The following is a 12,730-nucleotide window of genomic DNA, read 5'->3' on the forward strand; positions in this document are numbered from 1 at the left end:
TCTCTCATGTACTTGTACTAATAATTTTCCAACAAGTTTCGATTTCTCCAATTCTACGTCTATGACTAAGAATGAATGAATGGAAAGCAAAGCAACATTTATAAAAAGGTGCAGGATACACAATATGAAATGTGGGGGGAACAGGTGATGTAAAATGTTGCTCAATTAGAGCTCTCTTCATGTGTCTTGATTCACAAATTTCAAAGTTCTCAATTAGGATTCTGACTGGAAATCATGGCATTGTAGTCCTCATATTTGGGGACAGCATCATATTGTAGAAGGCTAGTCTATCAAAATCATATCTCAAACATTACATTATTCAAGTCTGAAGCCAATCTCAAAGCACTGCCTCTAAATCTAAGACTATAGAACTGGGTATCTTGGACGCTCAAGAACTGAGAGCTCCTCTTCCGATAGCAGCAATATTACTGTGATTTCTCAAAACCAGACAATTCTGTAGTATTGAAAATATCCCAAGGCTACACCATTCATCATTTCATGAGAAAATATAATTCAGATTGTAAGCAGGAAGCTAGTTGAGAATTCAGACACAATTAAGGGATGCTTATAGCTCAAATTGCTTAAGATGATTTGCAAGCCTTACTTGCTCATGGAGCAAGTAAGATATTCTACTTTCTTAGTATCTCAAATTCTTCAACCATTCATAACCTAAGTCAGACACCTAATGGATTGTGTTGAAAGATCAGAATGCTATTATACAAAGCACAGGTAAAAGCTTTTGTCAGAGACCTCATCTTGGAAAGACAAGAAATAAAATCAGTTTGGGGGTTCTGAACATCCAAAGCAACAGATGATCCTAACTGAAGAAGAAAAGCCAATCACAGTTTAATTGTCAGTAACAAGAAACTTAGCCCCTGAATTCAGATAAAAACGAAAGAACATTAAAATGTGGTAAGAACTTATAACTTGGATCCACATGTTTATGTCCTTTGAACAAAGCTTGTATTTTATCTTATCTAAATGTGTTTTCTAGTTTACTGTTTCATGATACATTTCTTGCTGAGATCCTCTTTTTAAAGATTCAAAATCTCTTAACACAGGCACAATTCTTCTTGAATTAAGATAATTGTAGGCTATCTATTGACCTAATGTTTTAACAAGTTCAGCCTGCCTACTGAAAGCTTGTCCATTGCTTCCTGTTACTTATCTGTATGTGCAATATATAAAAGGGGCCGAATCCAATAACTGTTTATCATAACTGAAAAGTGCTTCAGGCCAAGCCATGAAGACTTATGGCCCTATCAGGAAACTGTACTACTAGATAAGCAGGGAAAGGCTACAAGTTAATAGAAGAGACTGACTAAAATTGAATGATATCATTTGCAATGGAGGCCTTATTCAAGAATCTTGCTGTTTTTCTGTTTATACTTGAACTAGCTGGTAGTACCCTGCTAAAACTATATCCAAAGAAAGAATAAAACCTCAGTGAGCAGCAGTGCCAAAACAGTAATGGGAAGCTCAATGGCAAAAACCATGATGACTTCATTTCATCAATGCTTCTCAGTTTAGGATATTACCATTGTAGCAATGAGAATATAAATTTCTGCTGCAATATCTACATTTTACCAGGTCATTTAGCCCACAAAACAAAGTTGCTTCACTTCTTTGTTACCTGTCATGGTGAGACACATTTGCTTGTAAATGTCACAAGAAGAAATTTTCTCTGCAGCTACCAAACAACTCCTACATTTTTCCCTGAGTCTAAGGTCAAAACTCCTCATGGAGTTTTGCTCTCAATAGACGAACAAGACAGACAACAACAGTTTGCTTCTGCTTTAGTGATCAACAGTCGATTTTTAAAAATTACATATAATATAGCCAATGAAATGTGCAAGGTTGAACAGCAAAATACCAGCAAAACTCTAACATTTTAACTGGAGTCAAATGGCTGTGATGAGAAGCCATCATCAAGGATCCTGATGGAGAAAATGTGTGATGGAGATAGTAACTAGTCCCTGCCCTAGATCCACTGAGGGAAATAGAGGACATATTAGAAGGCTTCCAGCTCAGCCCTTAGTAATTATGTTCAGAAAGATCAGTTGATGGGAAAGATATTTCTTTGCTTCAGAGCTGATGAATAGATTACACTAGATCAGGGGTGTCAAACTGCTGGCCCATGGGCCGGATGCATCATAGTGAAACCACACCCACCCCATTGCCGGCAATGGCAAAAAAGTCACGATATGTCGTGACATCTCACGTGACGTTGCAAGTTTGACACCCCTGCATTAGATAATCTGGTCAGCATAAGGAAGCATCCACTATTCTTAAGAAGAAGTTTAAGAGTAGAGGGCTGCTCCAGCCCCTTGAAAAGATGGCATTTTATTTTTCCTTATGGCCAATCGCTTTTTCAAAATGTATTCATATCAATCTATTTTCAAAATTTCTGCCTACTAATTATATAGCTAAATCCTATCTATGCAGTTAATGAAACTAGTAGGTACCATACTACATGAAGCAACAGGATCTTGGCAGATACTCCCTCTTTATGTAAGACATCTGAGCATTCAAGATATATACAAAGAGGGAAACCATGACTTCAAATAAAGTACTAGAGAATGGCAGAACTGCCACACCAAAATGAGAAAAAGAGCCTGTCAAATTCAGGAACATCATGTCGCATTTCAACATTCTGAAGATTTTAAGCTTTTGACCACTTCTCTACAATTTTCTATCATCTGCCTTGGCAAAGCACAGATGTGAACAAGGCCACAGACAAACCACATTTCCAAATGTTGGGAACTGTGGCCCCAGCAGGGACTATATTGTGGGTGTCAACGCTGCAAATACTGTATATTCTTGCTTTGACAAGAATGGGACTGTCAGCATGTCAGTTTCATTTTGAAGTATACTAGTTGTTCACCAATGCACAGATAGGTCAAAGGGCACAATGAATGGAGAAGAATTTCTGTGAACATTGCAATAAGGTGAAGGTGAAAAGAGCACAAGAAAGAGGAAAACCACATGCTACGATCAAGCTGGTGAAAATATGTCTTGCTTTTCAATCACAACCCTTCCTTCATTTCAAAACAGGAGAATCACCTGTTGCTATTCGGCCAGGTCCATTTCATCAGAGATGTTCCTCATAGACTATGTTCAAGGTTTATTATTGGATGACTGTAACATGAGCTTACAGCATGTTATTGTTGATTTCTCCAATGATATTTATTTTTTTAAAAATGCTCAAAATACAAATATATATATATTTAGTTAAGAAAAAAATAACAAAGTGCTACATATGATCAAGATAAACCAAAAAAAACCTCAAATTTGATTTTCTTTTTGCTATATAGAAGTAGATTCATCTCACATTCCATCAGTATTTAATCACTAATTCTAATTTCCTAGATAGCCAATATCTGAATCCAATCTCAGATTGCCCTAACAATAGGAAAGTAAAAAAATAATCCTGTTGCCCAGGAGCACAAGAGCCACTAAATCATTGGCTCATGGCAACATCTACTTCCTGCTGCAATATGGCTTCCAAGAATTAGTTAACCTGCTCAGACAGGCACAGCTTTCCAGTTGCTGAAGGAGAACAGAACAAAGACGCAAAGAATGTATGCCTAGTTTAGAGAAGTAAAAACATCATGATGTGTTATCTTGGAGAGCCAACACCACAGGCAATAGATAAGGACCACTGCCCTCTCTACTATGCAAATCATGGAAATTTACATGTATGCATATTTTCTGTAATCTAGTGAGGAGGGATATCACGAGTTACTTCTTAATCTTTCCCTAGAGTGCACCATACTTTGGAGATAGGGTGTTGTGAGTAAGCAATTACAAACTTTTCAATCCAAGTTGTCTGCAACTTCTGATTACAGGCTGAACTGGAGAGCATTCTGTTGCATCACAGAATGTATGTGTGTGTGTATATATATATATAAAAATAACTACGGTATCCACTTCCACAATGCTCATCCTATCTTTGTATCTAAATCATGTCTTGCTCCAAGAATAGGTATTCTTCATGGGGGTGTCTGAGAGTATAACCATATCTTATGTGGGTTTAAATGCGAATGAACTTGGCAGGGCTCATTTATGACCAAACTGATAAAAGAATTGTGAATGATCCAATCACACCTACACACCTACATCATTCCTTAGCCACCATCCACCTTAGTGACCGCTTATTGGAAGGAACACAGCCACAGTGAGTCTCATTGAGAGACCCAGCTTCCTCTATAGATGGAAACTTTGGCCTAACTGGGGAAACTTAGAATTGAGGGAAAAAATGTGTGGTTCCTCCCATAACACAACTTGCAAAGAAAAGAGGAAGGTTATGTTGACCACATCAGCAGCAAACATCAATCAAAACAAGCTGGTGGACTTTCCCCTTCTCATTCCCAACCAGCCAGGACCTTTGGAAAACAGTACTAATCCTATGGAAAAGCAGTAAAGATGATATTGCTGCACTGCCAAGAGAGGCCCAGCTTATTGGCACCTGGTAACAAGATGTTGACAACAGATCTGAGCTTTATCATTACCCCATTCTCTGTCCAAACTCTCAACCCAGTGGACATTTTCCTTCAAACCACTGAATCTCCATTGTCTCCTTTTGGCTTTATAATAATAACAAGAGGAAATAAAAAAGTGTTAACACCAGGAAGTCTGAAGGATAATCCAAGTTTGTATTGTTGTTTTTCTATAGATTTAGCCTAAGGCTTGGAATCGAGGGCTGCCTACGACACCTGGAAGCACGTTCATGGAATGCTAAAGACAGAGCAGCAAAGGTTTTCATCTAGCTGAGGGGGGAGCACTGGGAGAGGGAGGTCAGTCGGCTTGGTTAATTATCTGACTGGGAGTTAATACTGAGAGTTTATACGCAGAGTCAGAGGGCACCATGCCATCTTCACAGGACAAGACCCTAAACGGCAAACTTGACGTACAAGAGACTGCAAAGTTATATTGTAAAGAAGGACACATATTAGGGACCAGGAAAAAGGCTGCTAAGGTGCTACGTCTAAAACTAAGTTACTTTCTCATCTGGGAGCCCTCCCCCTCCATCGCGTCATCAGTCATCATCCAGGGCCTCTGTTTTGATCTCGCTGGTTCCTTGCCGGGCCAACGCCAGAATGGTGTGATTTACCGCTGCCATCTCCACGGCTAGTGAGATAGGGTCTTGGTGGTCGCTATGGCTAGTGCTGTCATCCTACATAAGTGGAGAAGGAGAAAGGAATGAAGAGGGAGGGGAGGAACAAGTCTCATTAGCATCTTCAACAATAATGTCATCCAATTTTAAAATATGTCTCATAAACAGTCCAATGTTTTCATTCAATGGGCTGGAGAAATGAGGATAAAGGGATTTATTTAAAAAGAACATATCACATGCTGAACAGGCATTGGCTGAAGGGAAAATGGGAAGGAGGAGAGAGGGTATTTGGAGAAAGCCTCATACTGGACAGATGAAAATGAAAGAGGAAAGGCACCCAAGGCAGCTTCCTAGCCTCAAGTTATTACGAGGCATAAACCAACCTACCAACCACCTGGAGAAAACCTTTGGAAACTCTGACTTGTCCTATAGCTACAAACAGAAACCTAAACTTTTGAAAATGGGGCAATGATATGAAAGCTGAATTAACTGTGTCATTTCCACAATTCAAATAATAGAGATGGCCTTCACAATAACAATTTTTGTTTGGGTGTCTGTTAAAGTTGAAAAGTGCCTTGCTGACAGAAGAGTTAAGGAGTTGGTGAGATGATTTGAAGTGGGTTTCTGGAAACAGATTCTGCAAGAACTCCAAATCTGTATAAATGTAGAACTACAACCTTATTCCATCACTAACCTATTGTACCAACTAAGATGTACAGACGCAACTTAATTGTAGATAAGTGTCTCTGTTAGACAAATGAATACAACTGTGTATTTATAGAAATTCATTGACTAGTGGGGGCTTTTTCAATTAGAGAAGACAATGACTTAGCAGCAGATGTTATCTGTTTATGTGTTTGTATATGAGAGAGAGAAAAACGGGGAGGGCGAAAGGATCTAACACATTTGTGGCTGCTTCTATACCATTTTAGCAGTCCAAACTCTTTCACTGGATTTTATGAAGATCCAGAAAACAACTTCCACTTGTAATCCCTTCTATTTCACCCCACTCACCATTTCTCCTACCCGTTGTTAACTTGCAACAATCATTACAAGGGAAAAAAGGAAGACCTGTAATTAGAAGCACCCTCTTTCTTTCTCAAATTATTCTTTGAGAATAATTTCTAGATATTCTTTTAGTTTATATTATTAGATTTATTATAGTTTGTTGCTACCTAACTATAGGATGTTACCCAACGTAGGATACTTACAAATCAAAACAAAATAAAATTAAGAAGGTACAGGGCATTATCTTTTGATTGCTTCTCAAGAGGAAAATGGGAACAAGCTGCATGCCTTAGGGAGCCTATAGTGAATCTCTCTTTTAAAAAAAATTACTGAAGAGTCAAATCCTAATTCTGTTACCAAGCAAGGCTCAAGTGATGACCTGTTTTGTAATGCATTGGCCAAGTAAAAACAACAATTATTTTCTTAAGAGATTTAAATAATTTCTTTCTCCAATAGGCACTATCCAAATATATTGTCTGAGAATGAACGCTGTTGCATAACACTCATCAGTGGGAAGTGATGGGACTGGTAGTACAACACTGTTGAAAGGTTTCCTGCTGGAAGCAGAGTGATTTGAATTATGTTGAGAAGCAGATGGCACTTGTGGTTGGGGGGAATCTTTGCACAGATCCATCTTGTTTACCAGTGATGCCCATTCTGGGACCGAGAAGCCTTGCACATAGTCAGTTATGCCCTGTCATTTCCTTGTTGGGATTACTACAACGTGGCTTTCATAGGATTGCCTTTGAAGACCATCTAGAAATTGTAACTGGTCCAGAATGTGGCAATGCATAGAGTTCTGGGTACCCTATGGTGTGCTGGGGGCTCAAACTGTTCCATAGGGCAGGCACTGCAAAAAAAGACAGACTTCTGAATCCTATAAGGCGAAAGGGTCTAGAACAGGGGTAGGCAACCTCGGCTCTTTTATGACTCGTGGACTTCGACTCCCAGAATTCCTGAGTCAGCTTGCCTACCCCTGGTCTAGAAGGTCAAGAGGAAAAGCCACTATGAAGGAACAGTCAGATAAAAGGGGCCTGAGTCTGCCTCAAGAAAGTAATTGAGAAAACATCTCAGTGCATACAGAGATAAAGAAAGGGAGGGGGAAGCACATTCAGACTTGCAAAATTCTGTTACAATAGCTATTACAGTGAAAGAAGTATTGACCTACTTGGCATTAGTTTCTCAGTCTGTCTACCTTGTAATCTCAATGCATTCAGCACTGTGTGTGCCGCTACATTCTGAACCAGTTCAACCTTCCAAATACTTTCCAAGGACAAAGCACAATGTCATAGTCCAACCAGGAAGTGTCTATGGCATGAGTGATTATGAGCAGAGTCTCTCAGGAATGGATGCATCTGGCATAATTTTATTAGATTTAAGTTAGATTCTGTGATCATTGTTGTCTTCTCTATTTTGAACCTAAGAAAGCTGAAGTTTGAGAAATCTAAACAGGCCAATGCATAAATGTGTTAATTTAAAAATTGGGGTGGGGTGGGAAGTAGGCAGTAGTGGGGTTCAGCCAGTTCGCACCAGTTCAGCAGAACCGGTAGCTAATGTTTTGTTGCCCAGGTCCAGAATGGACTTCCGGAAGCGGCATCCACACAGAGAACTGGTTGTTCACATATTTGAATCCCACCACTGGAAGTAGGGGTGATATTTTTCAAAGGTTTATGTTTTACATTATCATAGGCCTTCTCTAAATGAACAAGGATAATTTTGAGAATAAAAGGACAAAACAGTGACCTGCATGGTCCTTGCCTGGGGTGAAGCAGCAGCACTTCACTTACTGTTCCATCTCATACCTTTTCTATCAGACTTGTGTGGTATACCTTTCCAGATGCAATTAATAAACTAATCACCCTGTAGTTGCTATCTTTTTCTTCATACAAAAATAATAACTGCATTCTTCCACTTGCCAGGCACAGATGAAGTTTTCATTCATTCATATCCAACAAATCACACTCAAATCACATCTGTCCAGCCACATGTTGAGTACCATCGGAAGGCCCATTACCCAGTACTACAGTATATCAATACCAGCAATCCCTTTATCTTGTCTACCCATATGGTTTTCTTGGTAAAATATAGGAGTCATCTACCACTGTCTTTTCCCACGCAGTATGAAATTCCTCTATCATGGCTGTTTGCTGTAGCTGGGCAGCTGAGATGATTTTCACACCTTGGATGACCCCACTGGGAGTTTATACTCTTGGAATCCACTGCCATTTTATTTATTTATTTATTTGTATCCTGCCTCCATTATTTTTACAAATAACTCAAGGGAGCTCCTTCCTCCTCCTATTTCCCCACAACAACAACAAATTTGTAAGGCAGAGGAAAAAAATGACTGGCCCAAAGTCACCCAGCTGGCTTTTATAGCTAAAGCAGGACTTGAACTCACAGCTTCCCGGTTTCTAGCCTGGTGCCTTAGCCACTAGACCAAATTGGCCCATTGTTCTTTGCCCTTCCTTTCCAGGAATATCTGCTCCCCTTCCCCCAAACTCTTTGACATATTGTATTACAACCATTCCCACTCACATATTTAGATTACTCATTCTAGCTAAATGTCATCCAGGTCATAGTTATCCCAGGGGTGCTTTTTCACAAGGCAACTGGACTTTCTTGTTTTTCTTTGAAGACGTTTCGCTTCTCATCCAAGAAGCTTCTTCAGCTCTGACTGGATGGTGGGGAATTTGCTTCTTGGATGAGAAGCGAAACGTCTTCAAAGAAAAACAAGAAAGCCCAGTTGCCTCATGAAAAAGCACCTTTGGAATACTCTTTCTAGCGTTCCCTCACTTCAGTTTCATCCTAAACTGATTCATCGCTTTATTTTTAATTCCATTCATTCTGCTGGAAGCTCTTTTTGTGGCTCACTTCACTCTCTGCCAAAACGATTCTTTACTTCCATCAAAATCACATTTTNTTCACCGGGGTCGCCAAGCAAGGCTGTCCGACATTTTTTTCCCCTTTTCCGGCGGGTGCCTTACCTCCCTTGAGCTGGACCAGCTGGTGGTCGGCTTGCCAGCTACGCCTCGGCCGGCACAGGGGGCGGAACCACGCATGCGCGGCGCTCCCGGGCAGGGAAAGTCCTCGACTTACGACCGGTTTAGTCCTCGACTTACGACCGGTTTAGTCCTCGACTTACGACCAGTTTAGTCCTCGGTGTACGACCGGTTGGGGGTCGCGGCATTAAAAAGGTTGAGAACCACTGCTTTAAAGGGTGTTTTTAAAAAATATTTTAACCAATTCTGTTTTCTCTCAGCTCCACCCATTTTCTTAGAGGCAGCTTCCACACAAAGTAAAATGTGTTTCTTAGCCCTGGCAAAGTTGCCTGTCCTAATTCAAACTATGTAAATTTTACACATGCACTTTTCCAAGCATTTCTATTATTATAAACATTCTAATTAATGTATAAATAATATTTTAATAAATATTTAAGGAAGCATCTTCTAGTTTAAAAATCTATTATTCATTGCTCACATTTGTAGTAGCCAAGTATATATGAAGGCACAAGAGCCCAGTGGCATAGCACATGCAACATTTTTTAAAAAACTGTCTGAAACTCTAGAAAATTAACTGCTGTAAGCAGGTGTTGATAATACTGAGCTAGAGGGATCAATGGTCTAGTTCTGTGTTTGTGGAATATTGACATTCACATAAGAATAGAATTAAAATGTTATAACTATTAATCTACCTTAAATTAATTATAGCAACTGCATCACACACTATCTTGTACTAGTTTGTAATTGTTTTTATGTTTCTAAAGAGCCATAGAGAATAAAACCTGAACAGAAAAATGAAACAGTCCAGCACGTGTTCAGCAGCAAATGGCTTAATTTAATTAATATATTTTAAGAATGTATATATAGTCTTAAAGGCTAATGAGCCTGTGAAGACAATAGACACATTCAAATGATTATAAAAGAAACTCTCAAACCATATTCCATAATACTGTTCAAAAGAAATTACAGTATAGAAGAGTATTTTCAGTAAAAAAAAAAAGAACATAATCTAAAACCCAAGTGTCATTTCAAATAAATTAAGAAAATTGTATAAGGCACCTGCTCCCAAGTCTTAATTCTCTTTAAAACACAGCATGAGAGAAAAGTTAATTTTCCTCACCATGATGAAAGACTTGCTATAGCTTGTTGGTTAAAATGGCACCCTCTAAGAAGTGCTTTCCTTCTGAACAGGTCAGCTTGGCTTCATGTAGGAAGGAAGAAGTCCACTATGTGGATGGTCTGCCTGCAGTTTATAGGCAGGCAGCTTTCAAAGGCTTTAAGTGCCCATGGTTCTTCTCCTTCATCTCCACTGTTATTCTTTCCCAATGTCATATTCATTGTATTAAAATATATCCATCTGGCTTCTCAACATATGATGACTCAAAGAGTTAACTCATGCCTAAATGACAAATCATAGAGCTTTTTCATAGCTGCTGCCAAACCAACTGTTAAAAGAACCTTATTATCAGCAATAAAGTTGTAATGGATGGAGAGAAGCATATCAGGTACCTGCAAGTTTTACCAGAAATCCTGGATTTACTTGTGTTGGGAAGGAAATACAGTTAAAGCCTCCACACACTGCTACTCTGACTCTGAATATGTGCGCTAATACCACAGCTGAAGTGTTGATTTACCCAACCTTGAACTGGAGCCAGAAATTCAACTGGTGTAGAATAGATGTTACCTGTTTTGATCATTTTGCCTCAAATAATATACTGTACCAGCTGAAATTTCTAAATGGTCTTCAAATCTGAACATAATTAGATTCTGTGATCATTGTTGTCTTCTCTATTTTGAACCTAAGAAAGGTGAAGTTTGAGTAAACTAAACAGACCAGTGCATAAACATGTTGTTTTAAATACTGGGGTGGGTGAGAAGTAGGGGTGATATTGTTAAAAGGTTTATATGTGCTCTCTCCAATACAGAATGATGTGAATCAAAAGGTTAAGAAGTAGTATTACTTCTATTGAGATTTATACAATATTATCTCCCATCATATTATTCCAAAACCCTCAAGAAAAGAACATGATTTTAGATGAAAAAACTGATCCTAATTCATCCATCAACCCACCCTCCCATCCATCTCATTAGTATTTTTTTCTGTTAAACGCTACAAGCAAATATTTGATAGAATTTAACCACTGATATTTCCCATCTTCATGTGGGCTCTGTATCTCTTGTTCAATCCTATGAGAGAACATCAGAGACAGTTCTACAGTATGTTCTATCCAACAATCCATTTACCAGCAGGATTTGTAATTTTAATCTGCGTGTGTCTCGTTAAATGAAGAAAAAATGTTTCCTCATCTTGATCAAGACTAACATATAAACAAGAGAAATGTGGTCACCAGGTTACTAGAACCAGAATGAATTACTAGGCAGTGTAACATGAGCTCATGAAGGAACAATAAAAAACCATGGAAACTCAATAATTGATTTCTGCTTGTAGTCTTAATTAGATTTACAAAAAGGGTACAGAAACAGAGAGTTGGATATGGCCTTACCAACCTATTGAACGTATACCCTGCTTCAAACAATAAATCCAGAACTAGAACATTCTTACCCAATGGCTGCCCAATATATGGCATATTTAACAAGATTAAAGTTCTGTCAGTCTGATTAGCTGAGTGAGAACTTGACTACAGAAAAATTACAGACAAAGAAGCTGGATTACAATAGATGACTAATTTCTTCCTAACTGCCTTCATTACATATTCAAGTTAAAGGCTTATATTTTATTTGTTTTTATTTTCCATATTTCCACTAAAAACATTCAAAGAAATAAAAAGTATGTTTCATGTGCAAAATATATCATTTCCATTAAAAACACACTGATCACAATAATGCCATCTGATCTGACCTAGTTAATGGAGGAACCACAAAGCTAGAAGATTCTCAACAATGGAAGAAAACCAAAGGGATTGTCACAACTCTAAATAATTGGCCCTATCATCAAACTGTTGTATTTGTCTTAACGATCAGCCAAGAACTATATGTGTCTAACTCAAACATGAAATGTAGTTGAAGCGCCTCTTCTGTGAGAGAGCTCTTTTTCTATTAATATCCTCTTATTTTCCACTTTAGCAATCAGTTTCCCTTAGAAATTAAAAAGAAAAGTATTTTAATTTCATTTCATATAATTATATTACCAAAATGTACCTAGAGTAGTTTTAAAAATAAGAGCATAAACTAACAGAAAGTATGGGGGAAAGAGGGGGGAAAAGAAACAACAAAATGTGAAGATTGGATGATAGCTATGGCCTATCAAGAATGTACAGGCCCTACAGCTCAAAGGCAGAACACCTGCTTTCCATGCCAAAAGTGCCAAGTTCATGCCTTAGCACAGTGTTTCTCAACCTTGACAATTTTAAGGCATGTGGACTTCAACTCCCAGAATTCCACAGCCAGCAATGCTGGCTGTGGAATTCTGGGAGTTGAAGTCCACATGCCTTAAAATTGTCAAGGTTGAGAAACACTGCCTTAGCATCTCCTGAAATGGTTAGGGGAAAATAAGTGAGACCTAGAATATCATTGTAAACCAGTACTTCAACAACACTGTGCTAGATGGACCAGTGGTGAAAGGCACTTCCTATGTTCCTAAGAA

At 38.6% G+C, this 12,730-nt stretch overlaps 1 protein-coding gene across 1 annotated transcript in view; it reads right to left on the reverse strand.

The window, feature by feature from the left end:
• Nucleotides 1–4,848: 4,848 nt before the first annotated feature.
• Nucleotides 4,849–12,730, reverse strand: part of HMBOX1 (homeobox containing 1) — a 51,204-nt gene continuing 43,322 nt past the window's right edge. Inside the window, exon 10 of the mRNA XM_029283538.1 lies at nucleotides 4,849–5,176. Coding sequence (XP_029139371.1) covers nucleotides 5,039–5,176 — 138 coding nt within the window. The 3' untranslated portion in view covers nucleotides 4,849–5,038. The remainder of the gene's footprint in view (nucleotides 5,177–12,730) is intronic.

The sequence above is a fragment of the Protobothrops mucrosquamatus genome, unplaced genomic scaffold (genome assembly GCF_001527695.2).
Source record: "Protobothrops mucrosquamatus isolate PMUCROS unplaced genomic scaffold, P.Mucros_1.0 scaffold125, whole genome shotgun sequence".
Taxonomy (NCBI): Eukaryota; Metazoa; Chordata; class Lepidosauria; order Squamata; family Viperidae; genus Protobothrops; species Protobothrops mucrosquamatus.